This window comes from Sus scrofa, chromosome 13 (assembly GCF_054392235.1).
Source record: "Sus scrofa isolate SSC_HxYL_T2T_F1_AM1 chromosome 13, Sscrofa_HxYL_maternal_Yorkshire_Landrace_v2.0, whole genome shotgun sequence".
Taxonomy (NCBI): domain Eukaryota; kingdom Metazoa; phylum Chordata; class Mammalia; order Artiodactyla; family Suidae; genus Sus; species Sus scrofa.
Window position 1 is genome coordinate 49,931,587 of NC_139395.1, and position 18,036 is coordinate 49,949,622.

An 18,036-nucleotide genomic window follows, 5' to 3' on the forward strand; every position below is an offset into this window, starting at 1 on the left:
GCTCTGGCTTGGACTCAATCCCTGCTCCAGGAACTCCATTTGTTGTGGGGGGCCAAACAGGGAAAAAAAAAAAAAAAAAAAAAAAAGAAGTGGCAACAGGAGGGGAAAAGAAAAAGAACTCAAATTCTTTCAATTACTCTACCTTAAAATAATTCTCTAATGATCGTGCAGTGAGTCAAAGAAAAGAGATATAGTCAGTCAAGCAAATACAGTTACCACTCACATGTTTAAAAGACCCATAGGGCACTGCTGTGGAGCCTGTCTCTTCTAGATAATCTTCCCAGCTTAATTCCACTTCTTCCACACTAGATCCAGCATCTGGAATTAAAAACAACAAAGAAACAAACAAGGTAGGACCCAATTAAAGAAAAGTCAAAGTATAAAAATGTAAACTTAGTAAACCTAACTTAAAACTTACTTCAGCACTTAACTGAATTTACACACAAAATAACTAAATGGGAGTTCCCGTCATGGCTCAGTAGTTAGCAAATCCAACTAGGAACCATGAGGTTTCGGGTTCTATCCCTGGCCTTGCTCAGTGGGTTAAGGATCTGGCGTTGCCATGAACTGTGGTATAGGTTGCAGATCTGCGTTGCTGTGGCTCTGGCATAGGCCGGTGGCTATAGCTCCGACTGGACCCCTAGCCTGGGAACCTCCATATGCCGTGGGAGCAGCCCTAGAAAAGACAAATAAATAAATAAATAAAATAACTAAATGCTCTTTTTAAACGTAGGTTCCCTTAGTGCACTGATTGTCAATAAACCTCAACACTGTACAAGTGTGACATGCTCTCTCCTGCTGGGATCCATCTAGGAGTCACCCAAATAGATCATATAAAACTGGTGAGAGTGTAACTATCACAATTATTATTATTATTATTATTATTTTTAAGGTCACATCTGCAGTATATGGAGGTTCCCAGGCTAGGGGTCGAATCAGAGCTATGGTGGCTGGACTACGCCATAGCCACAGCAACATGGGATCTAAGCTGTGTCTGCGACCCACACACAGCCCAGCAACACTGAATCCTTGACCCATTGAGTGAGGCCAGGGATCAAACCGGCATCCTCATGGATACTAGTTGGGTTTGTTAACAATTGAACTACAATGGGAACTCCTACAATCACTTTTGATTGTAATTTAGTATTTAATACCAAATATTTGAGATACTTAGGAGGCATTTCAAAATTAAAATTTCAATCTGATTCCTTCTTAGCATTCTCCAACTAAGTAATAGATACCACTGGTTGATAATTGGCTCAATCTAGAAAATGTGGGGTAATCCTCATTTTCTTCACATCTTATATCCAATCTATCAGAAAATTCTGTAGGTACTATCTTTAAAACATATCCCAAATTTAATCACTCCCCACCATTTCTACTGCTCTCTCTCTAGTTCGAGGTCCAACCACAAAAATCTTTCATCTTGGTTAATCACACTTAACAATAAAATCTTTGAGAGACTGCAAAGGCCCTATGTGATCTGACCCCTAGTTGCTGACCCTGCCACTGCATCTCACCAGCCTCGTGTTTGCTCTGTGAACTTGAGGGACACTGAGTCTCTTGCTATTCCTCTCTAATCATGTTTTTTCCTCAAAGCCTCTACATTTATTATTTCTTCAGCTCTAAAGTCTCATTCCCTAGTGTCATTCACACCTTCACTTCAAGCCTCTACTCAAACACCTCTTCAGAAAGGCTTTCTCCCAAGAAAGGCCTTCTACCAGTATGCATCTAAAGTAGAAACCACCGACAACGTATAAAGAAGACCATACACCACAATCAAGTGGGATTCATACCAAGTTCACAAGGATGGTTCAACACATGCAATTAAGGAGTTCCCATCATGGTGCAGCAGAAATGAATCTGACTAGAAACCATGAGGTTGCAGGTTCGATCCCTGGCCTCGTTAAGTGGGTTAAGGATCCGGTGTTGCCATGAGCTGTGGAGTAGGTCACATACATGGCTAGGATCTGGTGTTGCTGTGGCTGTGGTGTAGGCCAACAGCTATAGCTCCAATTTGACCCCTAGCCTGGAAACCTCCATATGCCACAGGTGCAGCCCTTAAAAAAAAAAAAAAAAAAACAATTCAATGTAATACAACAAATTAACAAAAGAAAAGCCCAAAACCACATGATCATCTCACTGGATGCAAAAAAAATTTGATAAAATCCAATATCTATTAACGATAAAAATTCTTACCAAAATGGATATAGAGGGAACATATCTCATCATAATAAAAGGCACTTATGACAAACCCACAGCCAAACAAAATACTCAGTGGAGAAACGCTGAATGCCTTCCCACAAAAATCTGGAACAATACAAGGACGCCCTCGCTCACCACTTTTATTCAACATAGTATTGGAAATCCTAGCCACGGCAATCAAACAAAACAAACAGTATTCAAATTGGAAGGGAAGAGGTAAAACTCACTATATGCAGATGACATGATACTATATATAGAAAATTCTAAGGACTCCATACAAAAACTACTCAAACTGATCAACAAATTCAGCAAAGCAGCAGGATACAAGATTAACATTCAGAAATCAGTTGCATTTCTGTATATTAACAATGAAATATTAGAAAGTGAATATAGGAGTTCCCATCATGGCTCAGTGGTTAATGAATCTGCATAGGAACCAGGAGGTTGTGGGTTGGATCCCTGGCCTCGCTCAGTGGGTTAAGGATCCGGTGTTGCCATGAGCTGTGGTGTAGGTCGCAGACACGGCTTGGATCCCGCATTGCTGTGGCTGTGGTGTAGGCCAGCGGCTACAGCTCCAATTGGACCCCTAGCCTGGGAACCTCCATATGCTGTGGGCGTTGCCCTAGAAAAGACAAAAAAAAAGAAAGTGAATATAAAATATACCTTTTAAAATCACATCCAAAAAAAAAACCAAAATAAAACCAAAAAACCCCAGAGTTTCCACTGTGGTACAATAGGATCAGTGGCATCTTGGGAGTGATGGGATGCAGGTTTGAGTCCTGACCAGGCACAGTGGGTTATGCTGTGACTTAACACTGCCACAGCTGTGACTTAAGCAGCAACTGAGGCTTAATCTGGCCTGGGAACTCCAAATGCTGCAGGGTGACCAAAAAAGAAAAAAAAACAAACAAACAGAAAGTATGAAACCAAGGAGGTGAAAGACATATATGCTGAGAACAATAAAACATTAAAAGAAAATTAAAGAGGATTCAAAGAAATGGAAAGATATGCTTTTGGATTGGAAGAATTTATATTGTTAAAATGGCCATATTACCCAAAAGAATCTACAGATTCAATGTGATCCCTATCAAATTACCCATGACACTTTTCACAGAACTATAACAAATATTCCTAAAATTTATATGGAACCATAAGAGACCCAGAATTGCCAAAGTAATCCTGAGGAAAAAAAAAAAAACCAAAGCAGGAGGCATAACCTTCCCAGATTTCAGACAATACTACAAAGCTACAGTAATCAGTGTGACATTGGTACAAAAACAGACATACAGAACAGAAACGAGAGCCCAGAGATAAACCCAGACATCTACAGTCGATAAAATATTCAACAAAGGAGGCAAGAATATAAAATGGGAAAAAGACAGTCTCTTCAGCAAGTAGTGCTGGCAAAACTGGACAGCTGCATGTAAATCAATGAAACTGGAACACTCCTTCACACTATGCACAAAAATAAACTGGCTTAAAGACTTAAACATAAGACATGACATCATAAAACTCCTAGAAGAGAATACAGGCAAAACATTCTCTGACATCAATCACACAAATGTTTTCTTAGGTCAATCTCCCAAGGCAATAGAAATGAAAGCAAAAATAAACAAATGGGATCTAATCAAACTTACAAGCTTTTGCACAGTAAAGGAAAGGGCTTTATCTCCAAAATATACAAAAAACTCATACAACTCAACAGCATGAAAAGAAACAACCCAAATGAAAAATGGGCAGAAGACCTAAATAGACATTTCTCCCAAGAAGATATACAGATAGCCACCAGGCACATGAAAAAATGCTCAACATCACTAATTATTAGTGAAATGCAAATCAAAACTACAATGAAGTACCATCTCACACCAGTCAGAAAGGCCGTCATTAATAAGTCTACAAATACTAAATGTTGGAGAAGGTGCGGAGAAAGGGAACCCTTCTATACGCTGGTGGGAATGAAAATTGGTACAACCACTATGGAAAACAGTATGGAGGTTCCTCAGAAAACTCAATATAGAACTACCATATGATCCAGCAATTCTACTCTTGGGCATATATCCAGACAAAACTACAATTCAAAAAGATACATGAACTCCTATGTTCATTGCAGCACTACTCACAATAGCCAAGACATGGAAACAATCTAAATGTTCATCAACAAATGAATGGATTAAGAAGACATGGTACATGTATACAATGGAATACTACTCAGCCATAAAAAGGAATGAAATAATGCCATTCACAGCAACATGGATACAACTAGAGAGTCTCACACTAAGTGAAGTAAGTCAGAATGTTAAGGACAAGAACATAACTATGTATCACTTATATGTGGAATCTAAAATATGGCACAAGTGAAAGTATCTGCAAAACAGAAATAGACTCATAGACATGGAGAAAAGATCTCTGGGTTGCCAAGGGAGAGGGAACGGTATGGACTGGGAGTTTGGGGTTAATAGATGTAAACTATTAATTTAGAATGGATAGAAAATAAGGTGCATAGGGATCTATACATCCAATCTCTTGGGACAGACTATGATGGAACATAATATTTAAAAAAAAGAATGTGTATACATGTTGACTGAGTCATTTTGCTGTACAGAAAAAATTGGTATAACACTGTAAATCAACTATACTTTAAAAATTTTTTTAATTAATTAAAATATCAACAACAAAAAAATTTAAAAATAAATACGGTAGAAACCCCCGCCCCTGCTTTCATTATCTATGGCATTCACTCCTACCTGACAGTATACCATATGTCTTTTTATCTTCCCCATTAGGAAAAAAATGCTTTGAAAACAGGGACTTTGTTTTGGTTACTGCTATATCTTTGTTACAGCAGACTGAACAAATTTTGTTGCGGGAGCAGAGATTCAAACACTCTATTAGAATTCAATAACAGTTCACATAAGCCCAATTCACATAAGCTCCCTAAGAACTGAGTTTTGTTCACTGAAGTGTCCTCACTGACCAAAACAATGTCTGACACTAGCAAGACTGCAAAAAACATTTGCTGAATGAGTATACCTCTGGTGAGCTGGTGCTTCAAACAAACACAAGGAGACAAATACAAGGATGTTCACCACAGTACTGTTTCTATTAGCAACAGAAAGAAGCAATCAGTAGGAGAATAGATAAATTATGATGATCCTAAAATGGAGTACTACTATACATTGTTGAAGTGAATGAGCTATTTTGGTATACATAAATCTAAAAAAATCTAATCAAGTAAAAAGAGCAGGTGAAGAATGAAAAGCACAAGATACAATTTAGGCTTCAAAACAAAAAAGTCTGTGGTATAATGTTTATAAATACATGCATATCAATTAGAATATAAAGACAAGGATGGAATTGGGACAACATTATAAATTAACTATAAGTTTAAAAAACAACAGGGAGGAGTTCCCGTTGTGGCGCAGTGGTTAATGAATCTGACTAGGAACCATGAGGTTGCGGGTTTGGTCCCTGCCCTTGCTCAGTGGGTTAAGGGTCCGGCGTTGCCATGAGCTGTGGTGTAGGTCGCAGACACGGCTCGGATCCCTCGTTGCTGTGGCTCTGGCGTAGGCTGGTGGCTACAGCTCCGATTCGACCCCTAGCCTGGGAACCTCCATATGCCGGGGGGGTGGCCCAAGAAATAGCAAAAAGACAAAAAAAAAAAAAAAAAAAAAAAAAAACAGGGATAAGATAAAAAAAAAAACAAATAAAAAATAAAAACAGGATGGGAAGAATATACATCAACAGTACTACCTTTGGGGATAGAGAGAAAAGAATTAGAAGTACAAAAGAGGCTTAAATTATATTACATTTTACTCCTTTTTAAAAAATGAAACAACACATGAAAACACATTCAACATTATTAGGGGAATGCAAATCAAAACCACAATGAGAGACCCAGAGTTCCCATCATGGAGCAATGGGATCAGCAATACTTCTGGAGTGCTGGGACGCAGGTTCAATCTCCAGCCCACAGTGAGTCAAGGATTGACATTGCGGCAGCTGCCCAGAGCTGGGAACTTCATATGGCTCAAGATGGTCCAAAAACAAAAACAAAAAACACGATGAGGTACCACCTCATACTATTATCAAAAAAAAAAAAAAAAAAAGAAAAAGAAAAGAAAAAAGAAAAAAAGGAAAGAAGTATTGGCAAGGTGTAAGAAATTGTAATTTTTGTATACTGCTGGCCTCAGAATATACGACAGTACAGCCACTATGCCAAACTTCTTGGTAGTTCCTCAAAAATTAAAAATATAATTATTAAATGATCCAGTAGTTCTACTTCTGGGTATATACTCAAAAAAACTGATAGCAGGAATTCAAACAGATATTTGTACATTAATGTTTGTAGAAGCAATATTCACAACAGCCAAAACGTGGAAGTAACCGACCCAAGTGTCTATCCATCGACAGAAAAATGGATGAACAAAATATGGTATATGCATACCTTAATGGAATATGATTCAGTCATAAAAAGGAAGGGAATTCCGACACATGCTACAACATGGATGAACCGTGAGAACCTTACATCAAATGAAATAAGTCAGGCCACAAGAGGTCAAATATTGTATTATTCTACTCACTTGAGGTAGTTAGTCAAATTCATAGAGATAAAAAAGAAGAATGGTAGTTTCCAAGGACTAGAGGGGTGAGGAGAATGGAGAGTTAGTTTTTAATAGATAAAGACTTTTTAGTACAGGAAGATGAAAACATTTTGGAGGTGGATTTCGGTTAACAGGTGTACAACAATGTCAATGGAATTAATGCCACTGAACAGTACATTTAAAAATAGTTAAGGAGTTATTGTCATGGCTACATGGTTAACAAATCCAACTAGGAACCACAAGGTTGCAGGTTCGATCCCTTGCTCGCTCATTGGGTTAAGGATCTGGTGTTGCCATGAGCCGTGGTGTAGGTCGCAGACGTGGCTCAGATCTGGTGTTGCTGTGGCTGCGGTGTAGGCCATTGGCTACAGCTCCAATTAGACCCCTAGCCTGGGAACCTCATATGCTGCAGGTGTGGCCCTAGAAAAGACAAAAAAAGACCAAAAAAAGACCAAAAAAAAAAGGTTAAAATGTTACAGATATTTTACTGTAATTTTTTAAATGAAAACAAATATTAGACAATATTAATTTATTATTTCTTTATTAGTTCTGCATGGTAAGTATATAGGTGTTTTTTATATTGTTTTCCATTCATTTTTATGTATTTGAATTTTTTCACTAGAAATATAAGCCAACAAAGACTCTCTTGGGAGCATCAGGAAACATGAGCCAGTAGAAAGTCAATCTCCACTACTAAAACATAACAAGACTGGACATTCATGATCTTTAGCAAGAACCCCAGTCCCTCAAACAGAAGGCTAATTTAAAAATAAAAACTAGGAGTTCCCATCATTCTGCAGCAGAAACGAATCCGACTAGGAACCATGAGGTTGCAAGTTCAATCCCTGGCGTCACTCAGTGGGTTAAGGATCCAGCGTTGCTGTGAGCTGTGGTGTAGGTCGCAGATGTGGCTCTGATCTGATGTTTCTGTGGCTCTGGTGTAGGCCAGCAGCTATAGCTCCAATTAGACCCCTAGCCTGGGAACCTCCATATGCCGCCAGTGTGACCCTGAAAAGATGAAAGACAAAAAATAAAAAGTAAAAAAATAAAAACTAAACAACAATAAAAACAATGAATTAAAGGTCTAAAATCTCTCATACATCAAAAACTACCTAAAAATAAGACCAATGATCTGACAGAAAAATGAGCAAAATACATGAAAAGAGAATTTATTTTTTTTTAATGCAAATAGTCCTTAAACATATGGAAAGATGTGCAAATATAATCATTTTAAAAGAATGCAAATGAAAACTACACTGAGGTATCAGACTGGAAAAAATTCTGAAGTTTGAAAACATACGCCATAGTGAGGCTGTAATTAAGCAGGTAAAGCATAATAACATAATCCCAGTGAAAGAATTTGGCAATATCTAGCAAAATTACATATGTATTTACCTTCTGATCCAGCAATTCCACTTCTAGGAATCTATCCCAAAGATATGCTGGCAAAAATACAAAAAGACATATGTACAAAGCTATTCACTGCAGTCCTATTTGTAATACCGACTGGAAACAACCCAAATGTCCATCAATAACAAACTGGCTGAATAAAATATGGTATATGCCTCCAGGACTATACAGCTATAAAAAGTAATGAGAATGATTTCTATATACTAATATGGCATAATCTCTGGCATACATTAAGTGAAACAGCAAAACTCAGAGCATTTTTTATTATAGCTCTATTTTTTGTATAAGGAGAGATATAAATATAAATATATATATATGCTTATACTTTTTTTACTTTTTAAAAAATGAACAGAAAAATAAAAATTAATAAAACACATATATGAGAAGAATAAAAAGACTGAATACTATCAGGTTGAAAGACGGAATGTTATTTTAACTTCGGAACTATGTATACACTTTACACAATTTTGAAACATTTAAATCAAAAAATTCTAAAAACTAAAAATGAACTTTGTGGTGGAAAAACCACTAAGAAAACAGGATCTCTCTCTTTTTTTTTTTGTCTTTTTGCTTTTTCTAGGGCCGCTCCTGCAGCATATGGAGGTTCCCAGGCTAGGGGTTTAATCAGAGCTGTAGCCACCGGCCTACACCAGAGCCACAGCAACACGGGATCCGAGCCGAGTCTGCAACCTACACCACAGCCCACAGCAATGCCGGATCCTTAAATAATCCACTGAGTGAGTCCAGGGATCGAACCCACAACCTCATGGTTCCTAGTTGGATTCGTTAACCACTGAGCCATGACGAGAACTCCAAAAACAGGATTTCTTTAAGTCAGATTAAAATACAAAATTTTGACAGTGGAATATATTTCAAGGCAAAACCATAAAGAAATCTTAAACTGCACACTATTATTCTATTGATATTTGGAATGCTGGTATTGTTATTGTGAAAAAAATTATACAATATTATAGGACAAAAACAAGTGATGATATTAAAGACATTACAAAACAACACATTTCCAAAGGAAAAGAGACCTGAGCATAAAGTTCAAGTAATAAAATACTCTGTAATTTTAAATTAAAATTGTAAATACCAGGAGTTCCCGTTGTGGCTCAGTGGAAACGAACCCAACTACTATCCATGAGGATGCAGGTTTCATCCCTGGCCCTACTTAGTGGGTTAAAGATCTGGCATCGCCATGAGCTGTGGTGTAGGTCACAGACACAGCTCAGATCTTGCATTATTGCCCCTGTGGAATAGGCCAGCAGCTGTAGTTCCAATTCAACCTCTGGGCTGGGAACTTCCATATGCTGTACCTGCCGCCCTAAAAAAAAAAAAAAAAAAAAAAAAAGAAAAAGAAAAAGAAAGAAAGAAAGAAAAGAAAACTGTACATATCAGAGTATCAGATGAAGTCATCTGATTTTCTTTTTTATTCGAAAGATGTGTACTGGGTGCGAAGAAAAAGGTACCTCCTCCACTGTTGGTGGGAATGTAAACTGGTACAACCACTATGGAAAACAGTATGGAGATACCTCAGAAAACTAAATATAGAACTACCACAGGATCTAGCAGTTCAACTGCTGGGCATATATCCAAACAAAACTTTCACTGAAAAACATATATGCACCCCTATGTTCACAGCAGCACTATTCACAGTAGCAAAGACATGGAAACAACCTAAATGTCCATCAACAGATGAATGGATTAAGAAGTGGTATGTATATACAATGGAATATTACCCAGCCATAAAAAAGACAAACTAATGTCATTTGCAGCAACGTGGACAGACCTAGAGACTCTCATACTAAGTGAAGTAAGACAGAAAGAAAAAGACAAATACCGTATGATATCACTTATTTGTGGAATCTAAAATATAGAACAGATGATCCTATCTAAAAATAAACAAACAGAAGTTCCCTTTGTGGCTCATTGGTTAAGAACCCGATTAGTATCCATGAGGATGCAGGTTCAATCCCTGGCCACACTCAGTGGGTTAAGAACCCGTCATTACTGTGAGCTGTGGTGTAGGACACAGGCGCAGCTCAGATCCCACATTGCTGTGGCCATGGGGTAGGCCAGTGGCTATAGCTCCAATTCGACCTCTAGCCTGGGAACCTCTATATGTCATGGGTGTAGCCCTAAAATAGCAAATAATAATAAATTTTTTAAATAAAAATAAACAAACAAAAAACAGAAACAGATCATAGCCAAGAAGATCAGACTTGTTCCTGGGGGTGAAGGGGAAGGAGTGTGATAGACAGGCATTTGGGGGTTTTTTTGGATGCAAACTCTTATATGTGGAATGGATGGACAATGGGATCCTACTGTACAGCACAGGGAAATGTGTGTGACTGGGTCCTTTGTTGTGACCCAAGTCAAAAAACTTGATGAAACATTGTGAACCAACTATACTTTAAAAAAAAAAAAAAAGATACGAATTTTCTAGCTATGTCTATGGATAAGGCCTAGAAGAAATGTCAATCTGCTATCAAAGAGAACTCCAGGACCTCGACTGTAGTCTCTAAATATCATAACCACTTGAGAAAGAAAAAAGACTGCAAACTTGGGGAAGGAAATGTGCAAGAGGTATCTCAGACTCTTACCTAGGCCAGAAAGCAAGGAATAGAACTATCAAAGTACATGACATCAAAAGAACACAGGAACCAACCTAAAAGAACTCTCATTCTTCTAGAATAGGGCAATTTGATCATCAAATCAATGAGGACAACAATGGATTCAGACTCATAATATATACATGTGTGTGTGTGTGTGTGTGAGTAATAAGAGGTAATAATAACTCCTAAAAGAAAACAAATCAACTTCCTCAATGGCAAAGTGAGTGCCTTTGTGAACCCACTCTTCCAGAAAAGCAGCAAAAATACTGGTTAAACAATGAAAATTATGAAATTAACTGAAGGCACAGAACAAACTGAACAGCATTTATTCAAGACAGTTACTGAATCTCTGTTAGAGAGTGGGATTGTAGCATTTTAAGTTGGAGCTATTTCCATCTTTCATTCCTCCCCAGCTCAAAAGAGAAATTTAAAAACTGAAAAAACAATAACTAAAAAACCTCCAGAACAAAAACCTCCAAGGATGAGCTCTACAGCAGAATGAGGAGGAGAGAGGAAAAGACCACTAAAATTGAAGAGCAATAGAAACAAACCAATCTAAACAATGGAGGAAAAAAGTAAAAAAAGCTTCACAAAGCCATGGGATAATAAAAGATCTAATGAAAGTGTCATCAATCCTAAAAGAAAAATAGAGAACAGGGAAGAAAATAAGAAATATGGCTGAAAATATTATATTACAATTTTTTTTTTCTTTTTAGGGCCACACCTATGGCACATGGAGATTCGCAGGCTAGGGGTCCAATTGGACCTACAGCTGCCAGCCTACACCACAGCCACAGCAACACAGGATCTGAGCTACACCTGTGACCTACACTACAGCTCACCACAACACCAAATCCTTAACCCACTGGGTGAGGCAACCTCATGGTTCCTAGTCGGATTCGTTTCTGCTGCACCATGACGGGTACTCCGAAAATGTTACAAATTTATCAAAAGATGTAAGCCTAAATTTTAAGAAGCAGAGAAAACTCCAAAGATTAAACCCAAGGAAATCACAGATATACCAGAGTCAAACTTCTGAAAACTCAAGACTAAAAACCTTTTTTGAAAGTAGTAAGTGAAACAATACTTGAGTTGCAGGAAGTGGTGAGAGACAGGATTCCAATGATAGATTTCTCATCAGAAATGGAGGCAAAAAAAAAAAAAAAAAAAAAAAAAAAGGAGTTCCTGCCATGACTCAACAGAAACAAATCCAACTAGTAACCCTGAGGCTTCAGGTTCGATTCCTGGCCTCGCTCAGTGGATCAAGGATCCGGCATTGCTGTGAGCTGTGGTGTAGGTCACAGACGTGGCTCAGATCTGGTGTTGCTATGGCTGTGGAGTAAGCTGGCAGCTAAAGCTCCAATTGGACCCCTGGCCTGGGAACCTCCATACTCTGTGAGTGCAGCCATAAAAAGACCAAAAAAAAAAAAAAAAAAAAAAAAAGAAAGAAAGAAAGAGAGAAAATAAATGGAGGCCGGAAGGCACAATTTTTTTTTTTTTTTTTTTTTGCTTTTTAGGCCTGCACCCATGGCATATGGAGGTTCCCAGGCTAGGTGTTGAATCAGAGCTGTAGCCGCCAACCTACACCACAGTCACAGCAACAAAGAATCCAAGCCGCAACTGCCACCTATACCACAACTCACGGCAACACCAGAGCCTTAATCCACTGAGTGAGGCCAGAGATCGAACCCCAACCTCATGGTTACTAGTTGGATTCATTTCTGCTGCACCACAACAGGAACTCCAGACACAACATTTTTTAAGCAATGAAACAAAGAACTTCATAATCAGGATTCTGTATTTAGCAAAAATACCCTTCAATAATGAGCAGCAAAATTAAGATATTCTCAGATGAAGGGAAACGAATATTATCACCAAGAGACCTACCCTAAAAAAAAACAGTTTAAGGAAATGTTATACATAGAATCAAATGACAGAAGAAGGAATCTTGGAAAATCAAAAAGGAATAAAGAACAATGGAAAGGAGTTCCCGCCGTGGCGCAGTGGTTGACGAATCCGACTAGGAACCATGAGGGTGCGGGTTCGGTCCCTGCCCTTGCTCAGTGGGTTAACAATCCGGCGTTGCTGTGAGCTGTGGTGTAGGCTGCAGACACAGCTCAGATCCTGCGTTGCTGTGGCTCTGGTGTAGGCTGGTGGCTACAGCTCCGATTCGACCCCTAGCCTGGGAACCTCCATATGCCGCGGGAGCGGCCCAAGAAATAGCTAAAAAGACAAAAAAAAAAAAAAAAAAAAAAAAAAAAAAAAGAACAATGGAAAGAGTAAAAATATAGGAAAACAAAATACATCTTCCTTCTCCTCTTGAATTTTCTAAATTATACTTGACAGTTGAAGGAAAAATTTTAATGACATCTGATATGGTTCTCAAAACAAGCAGAGAAATATCTAAGTTAATTTATTATACATAAGAGAAGGTAAAGAGATATAAAAGTAAGTAAAGGCATAGCCTTCTGGCCTGCCTGCTTGCATCTCTCACAAGCATCCTATCTTAATAAATCTATTTCTTGCCTATCACGTTGTCTCTCACTGAATTCCTTCTATGCTGAGACACACAGAACCTGAACCTTAGTACGTCCAGACACTGGAACTAAAACCCCCAACAAATGGAAGAACTACTTGATGAAGCCCTCTTCATTCCAAGAAGGAGGACCACCAGAATCAGTCCTGGGGGCCACGAGAAACACCAGCTTTGAAAGACAATACAAGCTTGCCTCTACCTTGATCATTATCTGTGGCCCTATTTTCCACTCCCCAACCTATAAAACCACCTCCTAATCCCTTCCAGGGGGCTCACAATCTTTAAGACATTAGCCTGCTGTGGGCTCCTCGTCCTGGCAAAGCAATAAAGGTTATCTTTCTCTCCTTCACCCTCCGCAAAAAAAAGTAGGTAAAGTTTCCACACTTCACTGAAACTAACAAAATGATGACACCAGCAGAGTATGATTAAGTATATATAATAAAAAGCTGTACAAAGAGATGTAAGCAAGAACACTATAGGATGCTGCAGTTGCAGCCCTAAAAAAAGAAAAATAAATAATTTTTTTTTTTTTTTTTGGTCTTTTGTCTTTTTGTTGTTGTTGTTGCTATTTCTTGGGCCGCTCCCGCGGCATATGGAGGTTCCCAGGCTAGGGGTTGAATCGGAGCTGTAGCCACCGGCCTACGCCAGAGCCACAGCAACACGGGATCCGAGCCGCGTCTGCAACCTACACCACAGCTCACGGCAACGCCGGATCGTTAACCCACTGAGCAAGGGCAGGGACCGAACCCGCACCCTCATGGTTCCTAGTCGGATTCGTCAACCACTGCGCCACAACGGGAACTCCCTAAATAAATTTTTTAAAGCAGTTCCTGGAGTTCCTGTCATGGCTCAGCAAGCTACGAATCTGACTAGTATCCATGAGGATGCAGGTTCATTCCCTGGCCCTGCTCATCGGATTAAGGATCCAGTGCTGCCATAAGCCGTGGTGTAGGTCTCAGATGTGGCTCAGATCCCACGTTGCTGTGGGTGTGGTGCAGGCTAGCAACTGCAGCTCTGATTTGACCCCGAGACTGGGAACTTCCATATGCTACAGGTGCAGCCCTGAAATAAATAAATAAATAAATAAATAAATAATTTTAAAAAGAGAACACTATAGGGAGTTTCCCTGTGGCTCGTGGGTTAAGGATCCAGCATCGTCTCTGCAGTAGCTTGGGTCTCTGCCATGTACAGGTTCAATCCCTGGCCTGGGAACTTCCACATGTGGGAGGTGCCCCACCCCCCAAAAAAGAACACTACAGAAACATCAAAATGGAACTCTAAAAAAAGTTCTGTTTAACCACAGGAAGTGAGAAAAGAGAGGAACAAAACCAGAGAAAACAAATGAACAAAAATGGCAGACTTGGCCTAACATATCAATAATTACATTAAGTGTAAATGGTCTAAATATACCAATTACAGGACTGAAAAAAAATTTAATGACTATATGCTATTACAAGAAACTTACTTCAAATATAATGATTTAGACAGGTTGAAAGTGAAAGGATGAAACATGCAAACATTAATAAAAAGAAAGTAGGAATAGGTGAAGCTATAGAGACAGAAAGTCGACATGGTTCCCAGAGGCTGGATTAAGCAAGAAATGACTGTTAATGATTTATTTTGGGGAGTGGTAAAAATGTTCTGAAACTGGGTACTAGTGCTAGTCACACAACTTCTATTGTGTGTGTCTTTTTAGGGCCGCACCTTCGGCATATGGAAGTTCCCAGGATAGAGGTCGAATTGGAGCTGCAGCTGCAGGCTACAGACACAGCCACACCAGACCGAAGCTGCATCTTCGACCTACACCACAGCTCACAGCAATGCCAGATCCATAGACCACTGAGCAGGGCCAAGGATCAAACCCATGTCCTCATGGATACTAGTTGGGTTCATTACCACTGAGCCACAATGGGAACTCAAAACTTCGTGAATATACTAAAAACCACTGAATTCTATACTCTGAACAGTAAATTTTATAGAATGTAAATTACATCTCAAAAGAAAAAAAAAGAGAAAAGTATCTTTAAAAAGTTGTTTTTTAGAAACCTCAATAGCTAAACAATCATTTTTTTTGGCCAGGCTCCTGGCATGCAGAAGTTCCTGGGCCAGGGATCAAACCTGAACCACAGCAGTAACCGAAGCCACAAGAGTGACAATGTTGAGTCCTTAAACATTAGGCCACCAAGGAACTACAAAAAATTATTAATTAAAAAGCACACAATGTAATTAATAAATGGGCCAAAGACAAGAACACATTAGAGATAGGGACAGGAAGTAAGCACCCGTTCAGCATCACTAGCCATTAGGGAAACACACACTAAGACCCAGATAAGCTGTCATTACATGTCTATCAGCATGACTTAAATAAAAATAGTGACACCACCAAGTGGCTGTGAAGATGTAAAGAAATCAGATCTCAGTACACTGCTGGTAAGAATGCAAAATGGAACAGCCCCTCTTGAAAGTAGTTGTGATCCTGGGGATTTATCCCAGAAAAATGAAATCTTACGTATATAACTGTTCCCAGCAGCTTTATTTATAGAAGCCCAAAACTGGAAGCAACCAAAATGTATTTCAATAGATGAATCGTTAACCAAACTGCAGTATATCCACAGAACACTACCAAGTAAGAAAAGGGAACACACTATTAATACATGCAAGAATTGGGATGGATCTCAGAAGCACTGCTTTGAGTTAAAAAAAAAAAAAAAAGCTCATCTCAAAAAGTAATATACTGTATGCCTCTATTTATGTAACATTCTGGAAATGACAGAATTACAGAGGAAGAACAGACTAACAGTTACCTGGGGACACTGGGGAAGAGGAATAGATATAACTCTGAAGGGGTAGTACAAGAAGCTCTGTGTGGTGATGGAATAGTTCTGTATTTTGACTAAGGTTGTGGTTACAGGAATCTACACATGGGATGAAATGACAGAGAACTACATACAATTTATATCTATGTCAATTTCCTGGCTTTTACATTGTACTATACTTACATGAGAGGTAACATAGTAGCATCTGAATAAAGGGTACATGAGGACTGTCAGTTATCATTGCAAACGCCTATGGATCAATAGCTATTTCAAAATAAATTTACGTATTATTTTTGTAAAAAAAGTCTGTTCATAAAAGTTATTTACTTTTTCAGCAAACATGTTGAATACTCCCTAGTGCCAGGTTCTCTACCAGGTACAAAGAAAGACAACTCATGTCTTCAAAGAGCTTGCCATTTAGTGGTAGAAAAACAAGCCAGACAACATAACAAACAGCTAAGTAATGGAATTCTGTACTGTGAAGAATGGATTTTGTTCAAACAAAACTGGTACCTGCATCAATCTGCTGCTCCCCGTTCATTTCCACAGCACATGGGCGATTTCTTCCCCACAAAGAGCACAGGCCTTATGGTTCTGCTACAATCTGAAGATTACTTGCAGTTCTCAGGCATCTGTTCAATGGGCATCCAAGGTCCAAATGAAAGTGCTGAAAAATCAAAAAGAACACATAAATAGGCTACAGCCTAGTGTTTATTCATTTATAAAACATGACAGTCCAGTGGGTTGAGGGCAGATAAAATAAAAACATACTGGCAGAACAGATGGAATCAGAGGAAAAAATTTATACCTCTTCTAATTTTGAAGGGAAAGACAGAGAGAGTGTGTGTGGAGGGAGGGAGGGAGAGAGAGAAAGAAAGTGCTATCAAGATCTTGATAAGGTATCCGAAACTCACAAACATATATATGCATCACTACCCCCTTCAACTTGGATTATAATACTAGGCATGACTATCCACAAATAGTCCAATTCCTAATGAATTCCTGAGGTGAGGGGGTGAATCAGCTTTCAACACTCTATCTTACACAATGAGTAAGATTCAGGATGTAGCACACTATATTATCTAGTTTTCCATTTCATTTATCTAGAATATTATGCAAAACCAAAAAGTATCAACTATATTTGTCCACAATTACACTTATAAAGAGAGTCTAACTCCTCCAAAATAAGCTCTGACATCATTTATTCTTTTTTTAAAAACAGCTTTACTGAAGATATAACTCATATGCCAAAATTTTCCACTCTAAATGTTCATTTCAATAATTTTTAGTAAATTTACAGAGTTGTGTAACTACCACTATAATCCAGTTTTAGAATATTTCCATCATCCTGGAAAGAAACTTCATTCCTACTCGCAGTTCTTCCTCATTCCATCCCTAGGCTCAGGCAATCGCTAATCTGCTTTCTGTCTCTAGAGATTTTGCCTCTTTTGGACATTTCACATAAATGGAATCATACACTATGTGATCTTGTGCATCTAACTTCTTTCACTCAGATGTTTTTGAGATTTATCCATGTCATAGCATGGACGAATATATTTATTCCTGCTCTACAAACAAGTAAAACATTTTAAGATATTGCCTTTTATGCCTAATATATTAGAAAGAGTAAATCAAAGGGGGGAAAGGAGCTGCTGCAGGAAGGTGACGTGAACTAACTGAAGGCAACAATGCAAAAAACTATAAAGCTGGGATAGGAACTCAATAGCCATAGCTGTATGGGTGATATCTACAGGAGCAAACTACTCTGAACCTCTCAAAAAGATTTTGTGTATTATATCCCCAGAACAGATTCTCATTAAAATCTTTTAAACACTAAGAAAAAGTTCATT

The 18,036-nt window shown here is 38.5% G+C and overlaps 1 protein-coding gene across 8 annotated transcripts in view; it reads right to left on the reverse strand.

The window, feature by feature from the left end:
* The window catches only part of SFMBT1 (Scm like with four mbt domains 1), a 155,490-nt gene that overhangs the window by 58,680 nt on the left and 78,774 nt on the right, over positions 1-18,036 (reverse strand). For 5 of the 8 annotated variants that reach the window (XM_084988557.1, XM_021068953.2, XM_021068952.2 and 2 more), the window contains 2 exons: positions 16,700-16,853; positions 224-318 (listed from right to left, as the gene is read on the reverse strand). In XM_084988557.1, the coding sequence (XP_084844683.1) occupies positions 224-318; positions 16,700-16,727 (123 nt within the window). In that variant the 5' untranslated portion in view covers positions 16,728-16,853. Of the gene's footprint in view, positions 1-223; positions 319-8,201; positions 8,249-16,699; positions 16,854-18,036 lie in introns of all 8 variants that reach the window. The other 3 variants (XM_021068955.2, XM_084988558.1, XM_084988559.1) reach the window with 1 other exon arrangement.